General features: G+C 51.1%; 2 protein-coding genes across 4 annotated transcripts in view; one reads left to right on the top strand and one right to left on the bottom strand.

Annotated features, from left to right (window-relative positions):
• The window catches only part of IFT140 (intraflagellar transport 140), a 90,866-nt gene that overhangs the window by 48,808 nt on the left and 21,712 nt on the right, over positions 1-20,346 (top strand). The window lies entirely within an intron of this gene.
• Positions 918-19,523, bottom strand: TMEM204 (transmembrane protein 204). Its single transcript, XM_011376839.2, has 3 exons — positions 18,664-19,523; positions 13,500-13,655; positions 918-2,480 (listed from the first exon to the last, which is right to left on the bottom strand). The coding sequence occupies exons 1-3, from the start codon at positions 18,941-18,943 to the stop codon at positions 2,236-2,238; spliced, it is 681 nt and encodes a 226-aa protein (XP_011375141.1). The 5' UTR covers positions 18,944-19,523; the 3' UTR covers positions 918-2,235.

Here is a 20,346-nt window from a genome sequence, read left to right as displayed (position 1 = left end):
GCGTTTTGGGTAGCACAGCTGGGCGTGGGAAGCAGGTGAGCCCGGCTCTTGGCCTCTGCAGTGCTCAGAGCCTCTTGAGCTGTTATTTAGTCGTTTTGATTTATTTCATAGTGATTTGAATACTTCCTAGTCGAAAGTGCTGCAGTTGTTAAATATTCATATCTGTCTCTTCGGGAAGAATTGCTACTAAACAAAAAAGTTTTATAATAAACACTCAAAACAGTACAGTGAAAATGCATTAAAATCGATCTAAAAGAAGTTTTCAATCAAAAGCTGTCTACAAACGGCTTCCTCTCTGTTCCAAGAGCATCGGACAGGTTTTAATCTCAAAAGGGTGGGAAAATTATTGAAGAATGAAACTGATGTGGGGAAAGAAAGCTGGGAAATTAAGTTTCCTGGACCAAATTCTCCTCATTTGTAACATGGAAACACCTTTCAAACTAGCATGTGACCCTAGTCCCTATCTTATTTCTAAAACTATGTGACCAAACTTTGTTCCAATTGGCGGGGCCTTTTCCATACTGGCCACATGAACAGATGGACCCTCAGTTTGGGAAGTAAACTAGAGCGTCTGGATGGCATAGCCCAACCTTTCACCAATCACCTTTCATTTAGTATAAACATTATCACAGACCATAGTCAACCACATGGCCAACTTTAAAACTTTAATATACATTTATATAGTCATATACATAATATTATTAAAATTATACATCTTAAATATTCCATTATTCTTTTAAAAAAAACACAATTATTTTTAGCATATGATTTGGGGGAAAATCCATTGTAGAAAAGAAGTTCAGAGGGAAGAAGCTCAGATCTAAATGTTCCCACGAGGTACTGGTTGTGGGACAGAAATCTGGCTGTTTCTTCACTGGATACTGTTTATCGTAGATGGTCAGGCCACAGATGCTTTTAAATCATTCTCAATTGCTTTGTGTTTTTTCAAGCACCAACTCCAGTCCACCATTTGTTCTGACTATCCTGGGGCAATATGGCTTCGAATTCCGGACTGGTCTCCTCACTTCTCTGGAAGGTTGAAAGCTGCAAAGCTGCTTTCTTGGGGATCAGTCTAGTAATAGCCGGTGTCTTACCCTGGCTCCGCTCGGCACCTGCCAGCTCCCAGGATCAGTTTCTTGGGCCAGAGGTTGGCAACAGTGATTCCACCTCTAGGTGGCGCTAGCTCAAGCAGTGCGGCAATTAGAGATCTGTCCTTGTCCCTGTCAGTCCCTGTCCCCCATCCCAGGTCCTCAGGGGTGCGGCCAGTTTTTAGATGTTTCCTGTTCAGCTCGAGGAGTTACGCCCATTCACCTCACAGATTTTGGAGCTTAGTTGTTTGAAATCAGTGTAGCATCGTGAAGGTATTCTATAGCCCACCAAGCATTTGGCTGAAAACAAGCTAAAGATTTTATAAGGGAAAACAGTGAACAATCTCTGAATTTCTTTAAACAAATAGACTTTTCCCCTCTTAATCCGCCAACTGTGGACCTGCCATTATACTACCACAGTGTCCAGAGTCTGTAGGAATGTGGGCTTCTGAGGCTTAGTTGAATGGAAACTTGAATGAGGACATGAGTGACCTGAAGCCATGCTTCCACCAGATTTTTAAAAATATCTTAACCCTTCTCTTACTGCCAGCACACAAAAATGACAGAAAATAGACCCGATTCTTTTCACTATGTGGCAGTGTAGATGGATACAACACACATTTTAGACAGTGGTAAGAGGTTTGCATTTTATTTTAACTTAGAAAAATAATCAAGCGCAAACAGACGTTACTAACTCCATCTTGTCATAAAGCCATAACCATCTGGTTATAAACTTTGAGCCACTCGAGGAAGATCACGGCCAGTTCCAGAAAATCTCCCTGGTGTTCTACTTCACCAAAGTAAAGGTGGCTGCAGATGCCCCTCTTGGCAGACATAGAATAAATTAACCCCAGACCAGGGTGCTGAGCAGGGTGGCCACCGCTCCTCACGTGCATCTCAGGTATTAGTCTCCTTGCGACATGCATGAGCGTGAAGCCAGGTTGTGAGTGTGTCAGGAGGAGGCTGGCACAGACAATATATGATCATATAATATATTTATATATAACAGTAAACATACCTGTGTATCGTACATATGCATATATAGGAAACCGTATGAATTGCCCGCCTCCTCACAGGCAGTCCCTTGGTTTCTAGATTGTTCGTTACAGTGGATAAAGTCCTTAGCAGAGCCTCTCTCCAGCAACCCTCAGCATGGTGATTCCACATAGTCATTGTCTAGCCCACGGCGAAACCGCGCAGTCAGGGAGCGGCTGATGACAATCACCCGGGGTGCCATGCAGTCCTCTCTCCTGTGAAGAATGTTCCAGATGAGCATGGCCGCTGCTAGGGTGGCCAGGAGGCAGGCGCCAATGTTTAGGTAGCAAGACCAGGACAGACTGGTGTACGGGCCGATTCTATAGAACGTCACCAGCCCAATGACCAGGACAAAACCTGCAAATGAAAGACAAGTGTTGAGAAAGCCTTACTCAGAGCCAGGAAGAGGCCTGTGGAACTCCCAACATGGAGCCCACATGGAACCGAAGCTTCGTTTCCTCCCCGACTGTCTGTGCCCCTCAAATGGGCGATGAGCCCGATTCAGAGCGCTAGTGCTTTGGTGCTGAGCTGCTCTGTATCAGCCCTGTGTGGGTTTCTGTGACTTTTGGGGCCTGTGACTTGGAGCGGGGGCGGTGCATCTGCTCAGTCGTGGCACAAGATAATTTCTAGGGGCTTCATGAGAAAGCAGTCTGGTCCCACGTGCTCTTCCTGGAATCCTCCAGGTGTCAGGCTATTTTCTTAGTCGCCCTCCCCATGGAGGTGGCACTGACATTCTCTTTCCCTCACCCCAGACAACCCAGGAGCAACTTTGTGTAAGGTCCTCTCTGACTTCTATAAATGCTTAATTCATTCAAAGTGAAAGCAAACAGAAATTTCCTAAACTTATCTAGAAACAACTCATATTGGTATTTAACTTAATCCAAATTCCTGTTCTTAAGTTTTCTTGTTCTTCACATTTGCTTCTAGAGGAAACAGGGATTTTCTTTAAAAACCCAAGGCAACCTAGAACCTACATGCTTAGGGAGGGGGCAGAAGCCGAGACTGGAGATGCGTCCGAGTCTCCCGCTGGCACGTTTCGTTTCTCCTCTCACTTCTGAATTGATGCATCTAGTTCTGTAATTTCTCTCTCACCTCCATGCCCCCCTTTCTCCTGCTTATTTTCTCTCCATACCCTTCTCTCCAAACTCTGACAGCAGAGAAGAGAAGGGGGCCATGCTGGGATCGTGGCCAGAGTCCTGCACTGACCACAGTTCCCAAGAATTTGTTCACATTCAGTTTGTAGCTGATACCACAACGTCATTACTTTGATAGTTTTATCTTTAAGGAGCTCCAAAGACTTGGTTTCATTAGTCTTTGCAATAGGAGAAAGCCAGGATTTTGCACCCAGGATCTGCTGAGTTCAGATCTGAATCTGGGCCAGAACCCCTGATGGCTGGGACGGAGGAGAGGCCACCACTGTCCTGCTGCTAAGGAAGCTGGTCCGTATGGCGTTGGCCCTCCTCGTCCCCAAGATCATCAGGCCCCTCAGCTGGGAGGGCTGAGCGTGGCAGAGGAAACTAAAAGAAGGCCGTGGAGTCGAGTGGGAGCTGTGGCCAGTAAAAATGAGGAGAGCAGGCAAAAGCAGAGGCCTGGGCAGTCCAGGGAACCTCGTCTACTCCACCAGCACCTTGCCCTCTGTTTTGGTGACCTGGGTGAGTCTGTTTTTTGGACCCCCAAATGCTGACGAAGACAGAGGCTCTCTATAACTCAGAATGGTCCAGATGGGACTCTCCAGACCCACTTGGGCTCATCCACGTCCCCTGCCCAGGCTCTGGCCAGGCTGAGCTGTTGCTGCTGCGGTCCCCCACCTGCCCTGCACGGTGATATCCACATGTCTGTTCATGCTGGTCCCTCCACTCCCCATGGCCTCCCCTGCTTTCCTCAGGAAACCAGGTCATGCACGACCAGCATGGCCCCAGAGCAAAGAGCAGCAGCGATGCCAGCTAATGGTCCTAGTAACCGTGTTATAGTTAGTGCCAGGGTGGGGTGGGGGTGGACAGCCTTAAGTTTTCTAAAAACACAAGCATCATGGTCTCATCATCACTGTCTCTTCTAGAAGGTATGAATTTAACATTCTTCTACTTCAGTCATGTCCTAAACAATGGTGATGGTGACTAATCTATATGTTAATTCTCTAAAATGCTTGTGGAGCTTTTTATACATGGAAAGCTCTGAATACTTCCTTGAAAAGAACTAATTATTTGTCATGCACTGACAATAAGAAACTTCTGTCATTTCCGTCTCCTAGTGAAGGGTGGTACATCCTCTGCTCACAATTTTATGGACCCAGGTTTTGTATTAGTGGGGAAAGGAATGACAATAGCTTGTGTTTTGTGTAAGGAAAATGAAAATATTTTGTGTCCCCCTCATTTTTACTGTATCTTTGGGCATTTTTTGTCAGTCAAGGGAGCTTGTCATGCTTGGTTGCAACAAGACTCGGAAGGATGGGCAGGATAGGGACTTTGGGAGAGTGAGTTAGGGTGCCAGCTTATGTTTGACATAAGAGGAGCAAGGCCCTGGTTGACGGGTGCTCACAACAAGGCCAGTGGCAGTATCGAAGACCAACGCATTTGGAGGGAATTTACCCAAACAACAGCAGCTGGTTTGCATCAGGCACCCACCCCACGGAGGGACACAGAGGCTTACCCTCCTCTGTGGAGGAAGTCTGTTTTCCCCTTTTACTAAGCTTCCTTTCAGTTTGCATGTGTAATAAGAACATTCTTAAAAGTTGTTATATGGCCTCAGCTCCAATTCTACATTATCATTCCTCAAAACAGAACAATGGGAAAGAATTTTGCCTCCCCCAGCCTTCAGGGCAACCCCCTCTCACAGCTCAGTTATCTGTCTTGAAGTTGGTTTACACTACTGATGAATAAAGAGAGAGAACTTTGAATATCATGGTAAAACATTTCCATGGAAACTTGTGAATTATGAGAACTGTATTGAAAGAGGTGACCCTAAACTGGAAAGGATTCAAATGTACTCACTCATCAGACTGGCAGAATTAGAAAGGGAGAAAACACTGAGCGTTGGCCCAAGTACGAGGCAGAGGGGACCCATCCTCACCAAATCGGAGCTCAGGACGGCACGATGTTGCCCTGGGGCCCGCAGTTCTACTCCCAAGATTGCACGCAAGCGAAACTCCTTCTCATCACAGGAAACGTGACCACAGCCCCCAATCAGCAACATCTGAGACTCGCGTCCGCAGGAGACAATGAGCTGCCAGCAGCTGGCAGCGGGGAAAGGGCAGGTGCGAGGAAAGGGCAGGTGCGGGGAAAGGGCAGGTGCGGGGAAAGGGCAGGTGCGGGGAAAGGGCAGGTGCGCAGTGGTGTGAGCAGCGCTGCCCCAGGGTGAGCCGCAGAAACTGGTGCCCAAGAGGAAGTCACAGGGACACAGCTATGACACAGGCTCACCATCAGGCCGCTTTTTAGGAAAACTTGAAGAAGAAATATAAAAAGCCAGGGAGTGGCTGACACAAATGCAGCACAGCTGTTACCCCTAGGGACGCAAGGGAGCAGCGGGAAAGGCACCCGCAGGTTTCTCAGTGTTCGCTTCACCCCGTCTTTTGCGGGACACGCATCTTTCATTGAGTCCTTTGCATACGTGCTTCACAGTAAAACATTCAGAATATTTTGGAAGTGTAACTAATTTTAGATTCTTTAAATAACAAGCACTTCCTGACGTTCATCATAACACCAGCGATAGGCCTCTACGTTTCACCTTTCCGCACCATATCGGTCAACCTCGTAGCGAATGTTAATGGACGCTCCAGGCTTCTCCTACAGCTGCACCACCAGCCGTGTAAGACACTTGTCACATGTGCCCCGTGTACAACATGCCCCTGTGGCAGCTGTTGCCTTGGGATGCACCTTGGCCTTGAATCTCCTCCTCTGTTCTGTGGCTTCCCTGTCTCCATCACGCTGAAGCCACACTGGTGCTTCTCTGTGCCTCTAAGATGCCAAGTTCCATCTTTCCAGGCCTTTCCTGGGACTGCTGTCCCTGTGCTTCATTGGCCCCAGGGAGGAGGGCTGCCTCCTCTCCTGTCCCTGATTGCTTAGTGCTCAGGTTATTGGTCAAGTCACACATCAGCCTCTTTTGGTTCATAGCACAGTGCTGTCCCTGTGACTGGAGTGTGACCCACCCATTGATCTTGGCCTCCCAGAGAGTTGCCCAGTAATTATTTATTAATTTTTTGAGACAAATCCAAATAGATCCCATAACGCAGTGCAGAATGCGGCACGGTGTCTGGGAAAGGAGACGTGATGAATGACAGCTTCACAGTCAAGTTCTCTAAGCTTCTTTATGATCAAAACCTGTCAGAGGGACAGGACCCCGTTAGCCGTGACTGAGTAGATCTCACTCAGCGTGGTATCTTGCGTTAGTTAGTGTATGACATGTTCAGCAGACCTGTTTAGATTCCACTTGAATACGTGCAGGGAGCTAAGGTACAGTTGATTTGTCTTTGGGGAACTGGCGTTCTTGAGGGGATGAAGGTGAAAGTAATCAGCACAACATGGTCTGCCTTGTAAGAGAGGCATTTAAGACTGCACGGTGTGGGGGTGAGGGGGTGGCACCAGAGAGCGGCGATGGCCAGCGGGGGCAGTAGATACTGAACAGACACAGAGAACTCGGGGATCTTCCATGGGTGCCACATGTCAGCAGGAAAAAAACCACAGAGACATGAAAAGGCAGGGGCCCCGTGTAGACTCAAGACCTCAGCCCTACCACGGAGTAATTGCCATGTGCAGACACTCTTCTGAAATTAAACTAGCCTTGACTTTCAGAGAGCTCTGTGGCTGGGGGAAGAGGAGCAGTGGGGAGGAAGTAGACACAGGGTTGCACTGGCCTCAACCTGGGGTTTTCCATTTGTCATAGCCTGATGTGCAGACCCCCCTCTCTTAGAATTGTCTCGGGAAAACTTCTCTCCCAAGACTTTTCAGTGACATGTTGGTCCAGAAACAAATTTAAGGGGAGAGTATTAACAAACATACCAAATTCTGCACATGGAGTCAGTTTCATCCTCATGAATTTATGTTTCCCAAGCCAGCAGCCCCTTCCTGTGAGCTGACTGCGAGCGGGCAGTGTGATTCACAGCTCAGCCTGCAGAGCGCCCTTTCCTTTCCCTTCCTTCCTGCCTGCATCCTAGGGCGTCGGTGTCTGTCACGGGGCCTTCCTTTTGAATGACTGTCAGCACATGCAGGTGGCATAAGTGGAAAGACTGTGGGGCTGACCCCTGAGCTCTTCACACAGCACACCTGCCTCAGCATGCGCAGTGGCAGAACTGACAAAGCAGGCAACTTAGAGCTGGTGTGACAGCTTCCAGGGAGAATATTTACAGAGCAGACTAATTAATGAGCCTACTCAAGGCATATCCGTGGTTAGGATCTTCCAACACTGTGAGCAGAAAAACAGTGGTGAGCCAGTGTTTTTCCCTCAATCCCTAGAAAGAGGGATTCTGGAAAAGGAAAGCTAAAGGTGGTCCAGTTGTTAGGATCATACACTTCCATAGGAGCCGATGCTGCCTGATGCACCGATGCCGAGCTGAGAAGGGAGAAGTGAGAGGTGCAGTTGGGACATAGACTGGGGCTTAGGACATAGGTGCAGAAGACAGAAAAGCAAATTGTCCAATATACCAAACATACTAGTTTATTGTAAAAAACAAAAATTTATATATTCCTACGAGAAGGTCCCCGAGTCTAAAAAAACTTCAGAATCCCCACTAGTTCCTGAGATGCCAAGACAATTACCATTTATTAGCCTGACTGGCCTTTGAGGACTAGTATTAGCATTCTCAGGGGCTGGGAGTAAGCGGCCTTTTGTGTGTTTATAGATTTTGCCATCATAAGAAAAACTAATGATTACCAGAAGTGGAAAGAGGAAGCCAGTAGACAAGAAGCCATGTGAGGCTTTTAAAGTGGCTTTTGACCAGGTTCCACAATAAACTTCACTCTTAATCATCCTGCTTAAGCTTGAGAGGTTTCCTGTCACAAGGAGGGGACTGGCTGAGGCGAGAGATAGAGGACAGCCCAGAGCCCGGCGCCAGAGGTGGTCCTGGGGAGGACTGATGTCCATCAGCTGCAGAGTATGTAAGCGAGGAAGAACTCAGTTTGCAGATGACACTGAACTCTCTGAAGTACTGGGCTGCGGAAATTGGGGTGTGAGTGGCCGGAAATGGACAAGTGAAGGTTCTCTTATTTTAGAAAAAAGCACAAGGGCTCAAGCTTACTGGGCAGCTCCACAAAGGAGATGAGGAATCATTGGAGAATATCCCCAAGGAGAGCCTAAGGCCATTATGAAGGCAGTTCATAATGAAACATGGAACAGCTGACTTCTACAAAAATAACTGTACACTTGTACTTTAACTGTGTCAATTCATTGTGGTTATTTTACTTTGAAAAAAAAAAACTGTACGTTTGAGAAAGGTCAAGGGCCACTCACATGATTGATGAGGAGGCTAGACTAAAAGTTCTGCAGAGATGGAGAGTGAGGCTTACTTACAATGAGAGCTGATAAACCATAAACCAGAAATAATATTAAATATTAGAAGAAGAAATCCATGGATGCCTGAGAGTGAGGGTCGCACGCTTCAGAAGAAACACATTGTGATAAATTTGTGGCTAGTAGACCCATAGCTAGTGTTTAAAGGGAGGCAGGACGCTTGGGCTAAAAGCTCCGCGCTGGGACATTGCAAAGGGGACTGCTTTTTTCTCAGAATGTTCCTAGTTGTCAAAGGCACAGATGGGTGCAGCCTGGAGCACCATTTCTAGGGTCCTTGAATGCAGTGCTAGAGAATTTTTTCACTTACACACCAGCATTTTCCAAAAAGGATCAGAGGTGGCATATATATGGACTTTAATGAGCAGTGGGAATGAGAAAGGGAGGCTTAGGAGAGGAAGCCTGGCCTTCGGGTCCCCCGTCCCATGACCCCATTTCATCATCAGGTTAGACACTGGCTCCCAAGGAAGAAAGCCTACTGGCCCAGGGCTCTCAGTAGTGGGGTGCAAAGGTCCTCCACCCCAGCAGGTACTGACAGGGGATGGCAAGCCATGGAGGGCACTAGCTATGTCACCAGCCTAAGTATGGCCACAGTGGTCTAAGGCTAGACTCTGATAGAGAATGTACTCACTGCCTTGGAGGCTCATCAACGGCCAAGGACTTGCCCTTCAAAGACGCAATTTGCCCCAAGTACAGAGCCCCAAGTAATCACTAGATCGTCTGTCCCTCCTAAAAATGTCAGCCTTGGGCCACACATGGCCAGTCAGTCCTGCATAGCCAACAGGAGGGCCCAGGGGCCACCACAGGCACCTGGGGGCTACGTGGGGTCACACTTAGGAAACTTTAGAGACCCCATATTCTACCCAGGAGCATAGTCTGCCCATGGGGCAGGCCGAGTGAGGGCCTGGCAGGGCTCTGGCACTCACAGCAGGCTTGGGTGGACAGTCCTGACAGAGTACGGACAAAGTGTCTGGGGACTGATACCGTTTCAGTGTGGTGTTGTCCAGCAGCACAGTAGTAGGAAGTCAGAACGATGGTAGCAGCAAGTGTGACTGAAGATGGCCCTATAGGCCTGCAGTAGCTCTCCCTGCTGCCCGAAGAATACAGGGATGAAGTGACTCATCCAAAGCCAGGTGGCCTGCCCCAGAGCCCACTCTCACCCAGATGCCCCTGGGAAAGCTCAGCCATTCTCAAGACCGCAAGGTGCCCACCAAGCTGAGCTGCCTGCAGAGTTCACCTTGGCTTTCTCCTTTGCTCCAGGCGTCCAACGTGGGTCGTTGGCATCTACAGTAATTAGAGGCCGAGAATAACCTTTCGCCTTTCATAGGTGGCATTCTCTGACTCCCACTCAACACTGCTTTCCCTGATCTGCCTGTGCCTTCCTGCAAATATCAGTGAGACCACAGGCATGAAGGAACTGAAGAGAGGCAGCGAGAGAAGGAACCAGGAGAGTCAAAGAGAAAAGTCTGTAGTGAACCAGATCAGAGCTCATGCAGGCACGAGGCCGTGGGAGGGGAGCGCTCACGCCCAGCAAGGCAAGGCCCACACACCATAGCTGCTGGCTCTGGGGCTTGGACGGCCCATTGGCCTCCACACCACAGGTCCCCCTTACAGACCCAGTTTGCACTTCTGATGTCATCAGAATACAAAGAAAGCGTGGTCACACTCTAGCTGCTCTGGGCCCTTGAAGTTTGATGGCTGACAAATTGAGGGACAGGCTAAGAGGCCTCGAGGAGGAAAGAAGAGAGTTGGTGCCTGCCTTGTACTGGTTACGACAGAAGGAACTGAGGGGAGAAGGAGTGGGGAGGTGGGAAAGACAGCAGCCCAGGGGACAGTGCAGAGCCACGCCGTGGTGACCGCTCCCGCTAATCGGCCACTATGTGGCCCCTGAGTCTGTTGGACACCCAGTGGGGGACAGGGAGTGAACTTGGGTGCCTCGGGCTTATGTCCCTAATGTACAGAGTGCTTTCGCCACAGGGAACATGCAGGGTATTCACAGCAGCTTATGGGTTAGGGGCGAAATAAGGGACAGAAAGGAATTTTTTCACTTTTAAGGTAAATTAAAATTACACTTGGAAAATTCTGCAAAGAAATTGGAAACTTGCGTGTTATGTCTGGAACACAGTAGGGCACACCAGTTGTAATGGCTGATATTCATGTTTTGGACCTCCAAAAATGGAAAATGGCCATTTCGTAGGGTCTCCCAATGTCACCGTAACGGGACCCTTTGAAGCCGAAGCCCAGGAGTGAAGGACTATCCATTTATAGACCCAGGCCAGGCATCGTGTGAGCAAGGATCGTGCCCAGAAATGATTATGGAATGAATGAGCAAGCGGGCAGACTCCCATCTCCTCAGGCTGCAGTGCCAGGCCACCCTCCTGTCAGCGTGTTGCTGTCTCTGGCTAGTTCCAGCTTTTCTCGGCCTCGGGTTAACACCATGTTTTTTTCCCTTCCTCATTCTCTCCCCCTGCCCACCCTCTGGCCCAGGCACTGGGGACTCAAGGTTGGCTTGCGTAACAGGTACTAGCAGGCATTTCCCCCTCCTGGGACAGGATATCCTGGCGCCCTTCAGTCTCTCCCTGACTGTTTTAAACAGACCGGAGCACAGGAAAAAACCTAACTCTAAAATTAGCAGCATGATAGAAGAAAGGCACATAGCTGCATTCTGTACTGTTTGTCAATGAAACAAGTCTAAACAGGGCCAAATGCATTTCCTTTTTGGGCAAAACAGACCTGTTGGGAGTAATGGTCAGACACCAAGGGGAGAGGCAGCCTGTGGAGGCAAGAGGGACCATCTGAAATGACATGGGCTGCCCTGCAGTCCTTCTGGCTTTTTCCATTAGCCTCTGTCTGTCTGATGGTTTTTTTTAATAGAGACTGGTCCAATCTTTCCGGAGGTTGTACGGGCCTAGAAATATTCAGGAGAGGACCGCAGTACCCCCGCTGCCCCCACCTCACCAGGCCCGGGCCCCTCAAGAGACCTTTGGCAGCTCCCCACTCCCAGGGTTGCTGCAAGACAACTTGATTTTAGTTAATGGAGCTTCCCCCCGCTTTCTAATTTTTTCAAAATGTTATTTGTAAACAGCACTATCTTGTTCTACAATTAGGGTTTGCAGGAAGTAAGATGTCAGTTTCACAGAAACCCACAATAGTTCTCCAAATAATTCTAAGTGTTTCAAAGAAATTGCTTGAGAAATACAATGACTGGTTTGATTATCTTGCTAGGAGTTATTTTTCAGATCAAGAACTGTTACTTTCATTTCCTTAACACCACTAAAATACCTGTTTTTAATCTAGCTTTTCCAATCATGTTTCAAAATCTTCCACCCCCTTCTTAAAGGGATAGAGTTTCAGATAATCCCCCGTGATGTAGACAAGTGGTTTCAGTGAGACAGAGAAACTGATTCTGTTTTATAGCTGTAAGGTCATATGAGTACTTTTCTTAAACATGTTCCTGTCACTTGGAATGTCCAAGGTTTTACCCACAGTCATGGAGAATGGGCAAAGGCAGAGATGATCTGAGATCCCATTCCCCCTGCTTCATTAATTCTCAAAATCAGTCCAGGGAGAGGCAAACTTCATCTCTGCCATGAAGTTGGTTAAACCGAGGTATGAATTGGGTCACATGGTTAATAAGTGATCGAACCAAGATGCAATCCAGTCCCTTTCATGCCAAACCCTGTGCTCTCCCCTGGTCGGCCCTCAGCTACCCCCTCCCAAATCCATCTCGTGTGGGGAGGTGACCAACCCAGGACCACATCACTTTCTGTAAACAGGGCAAAGGAAGGGCTTTCTGATTCCCACCCAGGCACTTGCAGCACACAAGCCTCTGCCAGTCTGTCAGCCTCATTCTGGAAATTGTATTTCTCCAGAAGGATAAGGGCCAGGATTCATTGTTCTTAGAATGATACACTTCGGACTTCCTGCCATTTCTTCTACTGGGTCTTTTGGAACTTTACCTTCAATACTGAAATATGCTGCCATTCCCCACCAAGTAGGTTGGCTGCTAAGGCACCCACACTCTGGCCACTTCAACAGTTTCTGTCCCTTTTGAATCACTGACCTGACTTTTTCCCAGGAGGTAGCGGAAAACCTGCACTTCCCCAAGTGTCCACGATTAACCCTGAGCTAGCTAAAAGGAACAGAGGTTGAGGGAAACCGGCAGAGCAGCCCTCCTGTATCTGGGGGTGATAGTGCCTCTATGGCCACCATGGAACCTCCCAGAACAATTCCATTCATCATTCATGATGATACCACTGTTCTCACCCTTCCAAGACAACAAGGTGGGCTCATGCCCTGCCCCATTTCACCCTATAGTTGCCCTCAAAGGCTGTGGTGGTTTCCAGATTTTTCTGAAGAGGCTCACTTCCTGATGTCCCTGGGCCTGGCTGCTCTGTGGCTAAGCAGGGCTACCTCACCTCACCTTGCATGGGCTCGGACAGGGTTCACCCCTCTGCCCAGGGCAGGCTGCTTAACGCTCCTCCTGGCTGCTACGCCCTCTCAGGAGGTTGTGAACCCTGGCCGCCCGCCACATGGGCTGCAGGAAGACAGAAAATACGAGATGCCTAAGACTCTGGAAGGTAGAGGATGTCACCTGCCTGCCAGCACCTTGTCTCAAAATGGAAAGGGGCCAGGGGTCACGGCTACAGATATACAATGCCAGTGCTACTTGCATTTTTAGTGCCCTCCCTGCTCAGCTCCCCATTTACAGATTTCTATCTCATTTCTGCTTACAGTGACAAGTGGGGTGACAGGTGGGGAAAGAGCTTGACCCATGGGGTCACCATGATATTACAAAGCCACAGTGGGCCTTTCAACCCCAACAAGAGCTGAGGGTGCTGCTGCTCTGCCTGCCCCTCTTGGGGGCCCAGAGGTACTTACTTGCCAGCTGGAACGCAGCGGCCATGGCCTCCTCCCAGCACTGGGAATCAGGCAACATCAGGGGCAGGCCCATCAGCCCAAGGATGAAGATGAGCTGGCCTGCAGCGAGGGCCACTGTGGCAACCAGGTTGCAGGCTCGCATCATGTCGAACTGCACTGTGAGGGGCGGAGAGGGAGAAAAGGCAGCAGGTCAGTGCAGAGCGGGGCCCCTCTGGGCTGGCGCTCCCTCTCTCCTGGGGCTTATTCCTCCGTCTGTGCTCAGAACCTGACAGATCTCCCTCCCCCGCCAACCCGGGCTCTTTGTACTCTGCTCCCTCTACCACACCTGGTCCAGGAGCGAGGCACAAGGGATATGAAGCACAGAGCAGCGGGAGGACAGAGCAGCCCCGTGGATGAACCTCAGAGGCGAGGGGCAGTGGCTATGCCATCAAGAGGAGAAATGACTTCCCCATGTTCTAGGCGCCCCGGGTCCCACAGGAGCGCGTGCACCTGCAGTCAGACTCCTTCCCTTCTGTCCTTCCAGATTGTCAAAGTGGTCTCACCACAGCCCAGTGAGGACTGCCGGCCTCCTGCCTGCCCCCACCCCCGGCCCCGCACCCAGTGTCAGGCTGCAATGCTGTGATTCATTCTGCACACCGCCAGACAACATATTTAGTGCTTGCGGAGCCCAAGCAGTGCCACTTCCTGCCACAGAGGGTGTACTCCTCTTGCCCATTTTGTATCCAGCTGCTTCTTTGCTGTCCCTCTGTCATTCGAAGCCTGAAGAATCTCACCCTTCCAGCATCCCAGGCCTCTTCACAGTGCCTGCTCCAGCCTGCGGGTGGTGCCACTAGCTCTGAGGCCAGGGTGGATGAGGCAGGACTATAGCAGAGGCCCCAGCTACTGGGAGGTCAGAGCAGCTTCTAGAAGGAAAGTCTAGCACCCAAGGAGCATGAGAGAGAGCGTGCACAGGCCACTAGACGAAGGACAGTTATCACTGAATGACCTTTCTCCTTCCTGAGACGAGCTTGATGGTGTAGACCAAGCTGCGTGCTGTGGGTTCTGCTCTCGCTCATTTTTCTCAAAGGTACAGTCGCCTTCCTAGGTGGGCTCCACCCCGTGGTAACTGAGCTCATGATCTATAGTTTTCAGAGTAACCACAGAGACAACTGCCATCTCCAGGAATCCTGACACTCCTCTCTGACCCTTTACAGCTTTAAGAGACAGGAGGCAAGGGTGGCACAAAGTCATGGGAGGGCGCCCCAGAACTATGAGCAGGGCCAGGCCTGGTGAGACTGTGAGTCCAGAATTCTGGGGAGAAAAGAGCAGAGACTAGGAGTTCCAGAGAATGGCAGCAGTGCTCTTTGAGGTGGCACCGTGTGCTTGTGCTCACTCAGGTCTGAGATTTCCTCACCTCCCCCAAGGCTGAGGATGTCAGCTCGGGCTAAGCCCAGGTTCAGGCTGATTTGCTAGAACCTTCCTGGCTGCTCACTCAGTCTTCATGGGGCACCCGGAGGCACAACCGGCGGCCTGATGGCCTCCTGTCAGGATGGGGTGAGCCCAGACGCTTCCTTTCTGCTTTGCTTGGGAAAAGTAGCTAACTTCCCACGGAGGCTGCTGTTCACAATGCTGTGTCTTCTTCACATTTGCTTTTCTTTGCAATTATTTTTATCATTTATATGACCATACAGAGGCTCTGCTTCTCTAAAAGATGGTGGAATTCAGGAGGTAGAAGTGACCTTAGAAACGAGGGTGTTAAACATATATGGAGGTTAACAGCGCAGAGAGCAGGCTGCTGGCTTTGCAGCCTGGCCCGGAGGAGTCTGTCCGGTCTCCTGAGCTCAGCCTTGCAGGCAAGGAAAGACTTGAATGAACTGCTGGCCAAGGAAGGGCGTGGCTTGCAGTGGACACGAGAGCCAGGGGATGGCCGCAGGGAGTATGTGTTGGCATGGTGAGGCCACGTGACCAAGGCTACCAGGAGCCAGGGATAGAGTGCCAGGGACCCCAGCTGTTCCTTCTCCACAAGATGCCTGCTGCCCTGCCCACCCTGTCATTCTCCTCAGCCCAGCTCCATCCTTCCCGGTGGCTCTGAGCATAGAGTCCTATGCCACACACTCCAGCAACAGCTCTGTGGCATCTCTACCCGACAAGCCGCCATGCAGGGGCTTCTGGCCAAGTCACTAGGTTCGTGTGGTGTTGAAGATGTCTAGATGGTACAAAAGATGAATCAGTGATGCCTACAGGCCCGCCGCTCTGCTTGACTCTGCTCTCTAGGCCATACTCCCTTCCCGGCCACCCAGAGACCTGTCCTGGCTGGCGTCCACCATGCCTGGGCATTTTACACGTTCTTGCACTACCTATATACAACATAGCCTGGGCAGCAACACCTGGATTTTAAGGAGTCCACTGAGGATATGGCATGAATGTATTCTAGCCGGGCAGCATGTGGTACAACTATATGTCCCGACCCAAAATTCTATTTGCCTGCCTTTTGTGACACTCAGGCCACCCTTCCAGCCAGTCACCTATGGATGGGGCAGGGGACTCCCCTCAGGAAGTACTGGACTCCAACCATCTGCCCAAGATTTAATTATGTTTATTCATGATGCACCTCACCAGAAGAACTTCGGGAGCCTGACAGAATGCATGAAATGGGGGAAGATGAAAAATGGCAGAGAAAACAAGGACCAGAATAAGACTAACCCTGGACTTAGGTTGTGAGATCTCTTCGGGAGCCAGAGGGGGGACCTCAAGTACCCTGAGTCCCCCCATCCAAACCTCACAGAGAGAGAAGAGCCACCTGATCAGTAATTAAAGTCAGAAACACTGCACGCTGCCCAGTAAGCATCCTCTGGGACAGGACCCAGCATGATGTAGGGACAGCTGGAGAACCTGGACTGGCTCCTATGCCCCAACTCAGCACACTGAGGATGTCCAGGGCTCTGACCAGAGCTCAGAATATTGGGCAATGGCCCCTCTCAATGTTTGCCACAATGAACGTAGAGCAACTCTGAGCTTCATAACGGGATTGCCAGGACCTCAGGCACAGAGCTGGCAGGATCCTGTCTGCTGTCCCCAAGCTGCTGCCCTGGCTGCCTATCGTGATGTCTGGAATCTCTAGGACAACTTGGCTCTCTGAGCAAAGCAGGATGAGTGACATGTGACAAGGAACATGCCATGCTCCCTGGTGCCCCTAGATGGGTGCTTGGAATTGAACTGTGACTCCTGCCAGGACTGTTAGCCCTTTAACCCAGACCCCATCTCCATGTCACTGCTGAATGATGTAGAGAGTATTTATGGAGAGCCAACGGCATCATCCAGGGACATCTTGCTCCTTCCTCCCAATCTTTGTGCCTGGCTAGATCGGAGGCGAAGGCCGAGCTGGGGTTTAGCGTGAGAGTTAATGAGACTGGGCCGGGTTTGACATAAGGGCAGCCCCAGCTCCAGACCACCAGGGCCGGGACACTGACTTGCTGCTCTTTGTTCACATTGCATTCAGTTGCACAGAGCCGGTGTGAAGTTGGCTCACTTTCCTCAATTCAGTCTCGGTCAGAGAAGCTTCTGTTGACATTTCCCTTGTTCTAGACAAATATTTGATGCTCAGAGATTCATTAAAGGTCAGCTGCCACAAATGTCATGCTAGTGGCGAGAGGATATTTTAAAAATTGGTCAGGGAGCTTATCAAGTGGTCAGGGAGGGATGGCAAACAAGGGCAAGTGAGTGGAGCTGCTCAGGACACGAGACACGTGGCAGGGTGGGAGGGAGGCAAGGGCCATGCTGTGTGGGGGTCAGAAGGACCCCTGCGTGTCCTCCTGGCCTGAGGTGACCAGGCCTCAGCATGGGGACAGAGGAGAGGGAGGAAACCTCAGGCTGGGGGAAGGGGAGAGGTGTGGGCCTTGCAGAGCCCTGGCTTTCATGTCTCCTTGGGACAGTCCCAAAACCAGAAGAACTGCTCTCGAGCAGCAAGTCACACAGAAACTCAAGTCCAGCTGCATTTATCCAGTTTCCCATAGGCTCCTGAGTTCTGAGAGCTCATAGAAAATTCTGAAATCACTCATGCACTTTGATCTTTTAAAGAGAGATTTTTACTCCCTGCTCTCGAAGTAGGAAGGACAGACAGTCATAGCCACCCTACGATGGAAGACCCTCCTCAAGCTACAGCAAGGGGCTCTGAGTGCACAGAGCATTGTTACATGCCCCCAGGGACCTCAGCCCAGCCACTATGCTTCCCACAGCGTCATTCATCCTGGGTTCCTTTGCATTTCTTCTGAGCCCGTGGCAGTTGGGGACAGTCACACACTGAGCACATCACATGTGGTACTGCTTGAGGACTCTGGGGCCCCCCCCGACAGCATCTAACAAAGAGCATGCCGCAGCCTCATGTATATCACATTTCCTAAAATACTAGTGTTATCTTCAGAACAGATGAGACCTACTTGCAAGTTAGACCCTCAGCGGTTTAAAGGGTCATCAATTTAAAGGGGAGACCTTTGTCCATCAGCCACCAGGAATGTTTAGATGACAAGCATCTTCATACTAGAGAACCCTTCCCTCCCATGGTCATAAACCTGACTACTTTCAAAGTCAAGTTCCCAGCTTCCAGAATAGTGGTAGACCCAGTGCCCAATGTGACCAACCAGGGCCCAAGATAAGGCAGCGAAGTGGATGGAGTTAGGGCTCTGCCCTCCCGAGCCGGCCTCTGCTGCTGATCAGTGGTCCCACTTACGGTCAGTCCCGGTGAGTCTCCCCCTGCGCTGCTCACCACCTTAACCACTCAGACGACTGTGGAAGGAAGTCAGAACTCAGCCACGTGTTCTTAAGCTTCTTGTTTATTTTTCTTATTAACAATCTTAATTTCCACCAGGAAAATCTATTTTCCTTGATTTGGTTAATGCATCCGTCTTTTAGCTATGCATAATGGCAGAGAAAAGCCCAGTGCTGCATGAGAAAAACTCTTTTCAGGAAGGAGCAGAGGCAGGTCTGGGCTGAGCAGGACTGACATATGCCTGTGGCTCACCAGGAGAGAGGAGACGTGGAGCTCGGGGCCTCCCCATGTTCCCCAAAAGCCAGTGTTACCCCTCACCTGTCAGCAAACACACAACCTGTGTCTGCCGAGGGCCGTGTAGGGCTAGTAGGCTCTGCCCGCTCTAAAGGAGACAGAAAACAGAAAAGAAAACAGACTTACGTTTGACAGTGCCTCTTGACTCCTGGAAGCCTGCCGCCTCGGAGCCCCAACCCAGGGCCTCGCAGTCCCGAGCATCTGCCTGTCCCGGCCTGGCCCCGGAGCTCGGCCCGCCCCGGGCCCTGTCCACCAGCCAGCAGGACCTCCACAGCCCCACACTCCGCTTGCGCCCGTCCTCCAGCGTCTGGTACACCCAGTTGGGGGTGAAGGCTGCTGCGTTGTTGAGGACGAGAGAGACCAGGGCCACCAGCACGGCTGTGGCCACCAGTTTCTGGACAGTCATCGCTGACTGCCGGTGCTGTCTGCTTGTCGTGGAGAAAGTCCCAGTCCTGGTCAGCTGCTATGGCCAGGGAGAACTGAGATGCTGCTAGAGACGGCTAGAGGACATCACCGTTCATTCTTGGAGGGTCGGGAAGGCCCGTGTGACAGGTGCAGGGGAGCCCACCTAACGGTCCTCTTTACCCTCCTTCCTGCACCTGGAACAGGGCCAGGCCTGAGCTGAAGGCAGCTGCTTGGCCCATCCCAGGGAGGCAGCAGGGCACCAGCAAGAGTCCAGTGTCCTGAGTGCGCCGTCTTCCTGGGAAGCAGAGGCCCAGGGACGCTGGAAGCCTCTTCTCCCCCACGCGGGAGAACAGAGGGTAACTGAAGAAGAGAAGCAAGTGTCAACGTCGGATCAGCTGGGCCTCAGTTTGCTGACAGCACCCCTCAGAGCAAAGCCAGCAAGGTAGCTCTGAGCCGGGCCGCGGGGAACAGAGTGGGTTCAGAGGCCTCTGTGCTGCCTGAGCCCCTGCCTAGTGCCTCCGCCACAAAACAGCTGGTCCTGGAAAGCAGAGAGCCAGCTGCAGGGAAGTGAGCGTGCGTGAGCGCGCACGCGCGCGCGCGTGTGTGTGTGTGTGTGTGTGTGTGTGTGTGTGTGTGTGGGCGCGCGTGCGCGCGCTTGTAGCCACAAGTTCGTTTTCCCCCTGTCTCTCAGCAGAGAGGAAATGGTTGTTTTTGAGGCTGTTTTTGGTGAGCTGGAGGGCGTAGCCAACTGCAACAAATAGCTGCCGGCCACAGCAGCCAGACACTAACAGGATGTGTTTCCTGATAGGAAAGGCAGGGGGGCCTTCTGAAGTCCTGCTCCCGGACCCTCCTCCCTGGCTCCTCCCCATCTTCCTTTCCAAAAGGGAGGGCCCGGGATGCTGGCCCAGAACAGACCCACGGTCTCACCTGTCTGTCTTGGACACAGCCAGCTGAGCATTCGGGTACCGCAGAGCAGCTGAAGGGACAGATGCTGCCCACAGTGCTTCGGGCAGTCTCCTACACTGGGCCTGGACCTGGGGCTAGCGGCACGAAGCCAGGGCAGACAGAGTGCTAGTGACCAGTCATCTATCCAGCCCTCAGTCATTCCCCCAGCACAGAGGTACTGCCAGCCCACGACGTGCCAGGGCCTGCCCTCGTCACAGGGAGATACAGCTTGGGGAAAGGGCAGTGGAGAACGGCTGGATGTGATGGAAGGGCCCCCTTAGATGGGGCTTCATTTCCCAGCTCAGACTCACTTGCTGCCTAGATCTGGCAGGTCAGGGGCCCCATGTGAACTGCCAGACCAGGGCACTGGCCCTGAGGTGCAAGAAGATGGGGATCTGGACATGCCGTGCAGGGTGTGAAGGAGAATGAATGTGGTTTCTGGCCTGGGCTGTATGCTAC

This window comes from Pteropus vampyrus, unplaced genomic scaffold (assembly GCF_000151845.1).
Source record: "Pteropus vampyrus isolate Shadow unplaced genomic scaffold, Pvam_2.0 Scaffold303, whole genome shotgun sequence".
Classification (NCBI taxonomy): Eukaryota; Metazoa; Chordata; class Mammalia; order Chiroptera; family Pteropodidae; genus Pteropus; species Pteropus vampyrus.
This window is presented reverse-complemented; position numbering and strand designations above follow the sequence as displayed.

Coding starts and splice junctions, on each gene's coding strand:
- TMEM204 (XM_011376839.2), bottom strand. CDS start 18,943: ATGACTGTCCAGAAACTGGTGGCCACAGCCGTGCTGGTGGCCCTGGTC. Junction 13,656..18,663: donor GTCAAGAGGCACTGTCAAAC/GTAAGTCTGTTT, acceptor CGCCCCTCACAG/TGCAGTTCGACATGATGCGA. Junction 2,481..13,499: donor CGCTGCGTTCCAGCTGGCAA/GTAAGTACCTCT, acceptor TTTCATTTGCAG/GTTTTGTCCTGGTCATTGGG.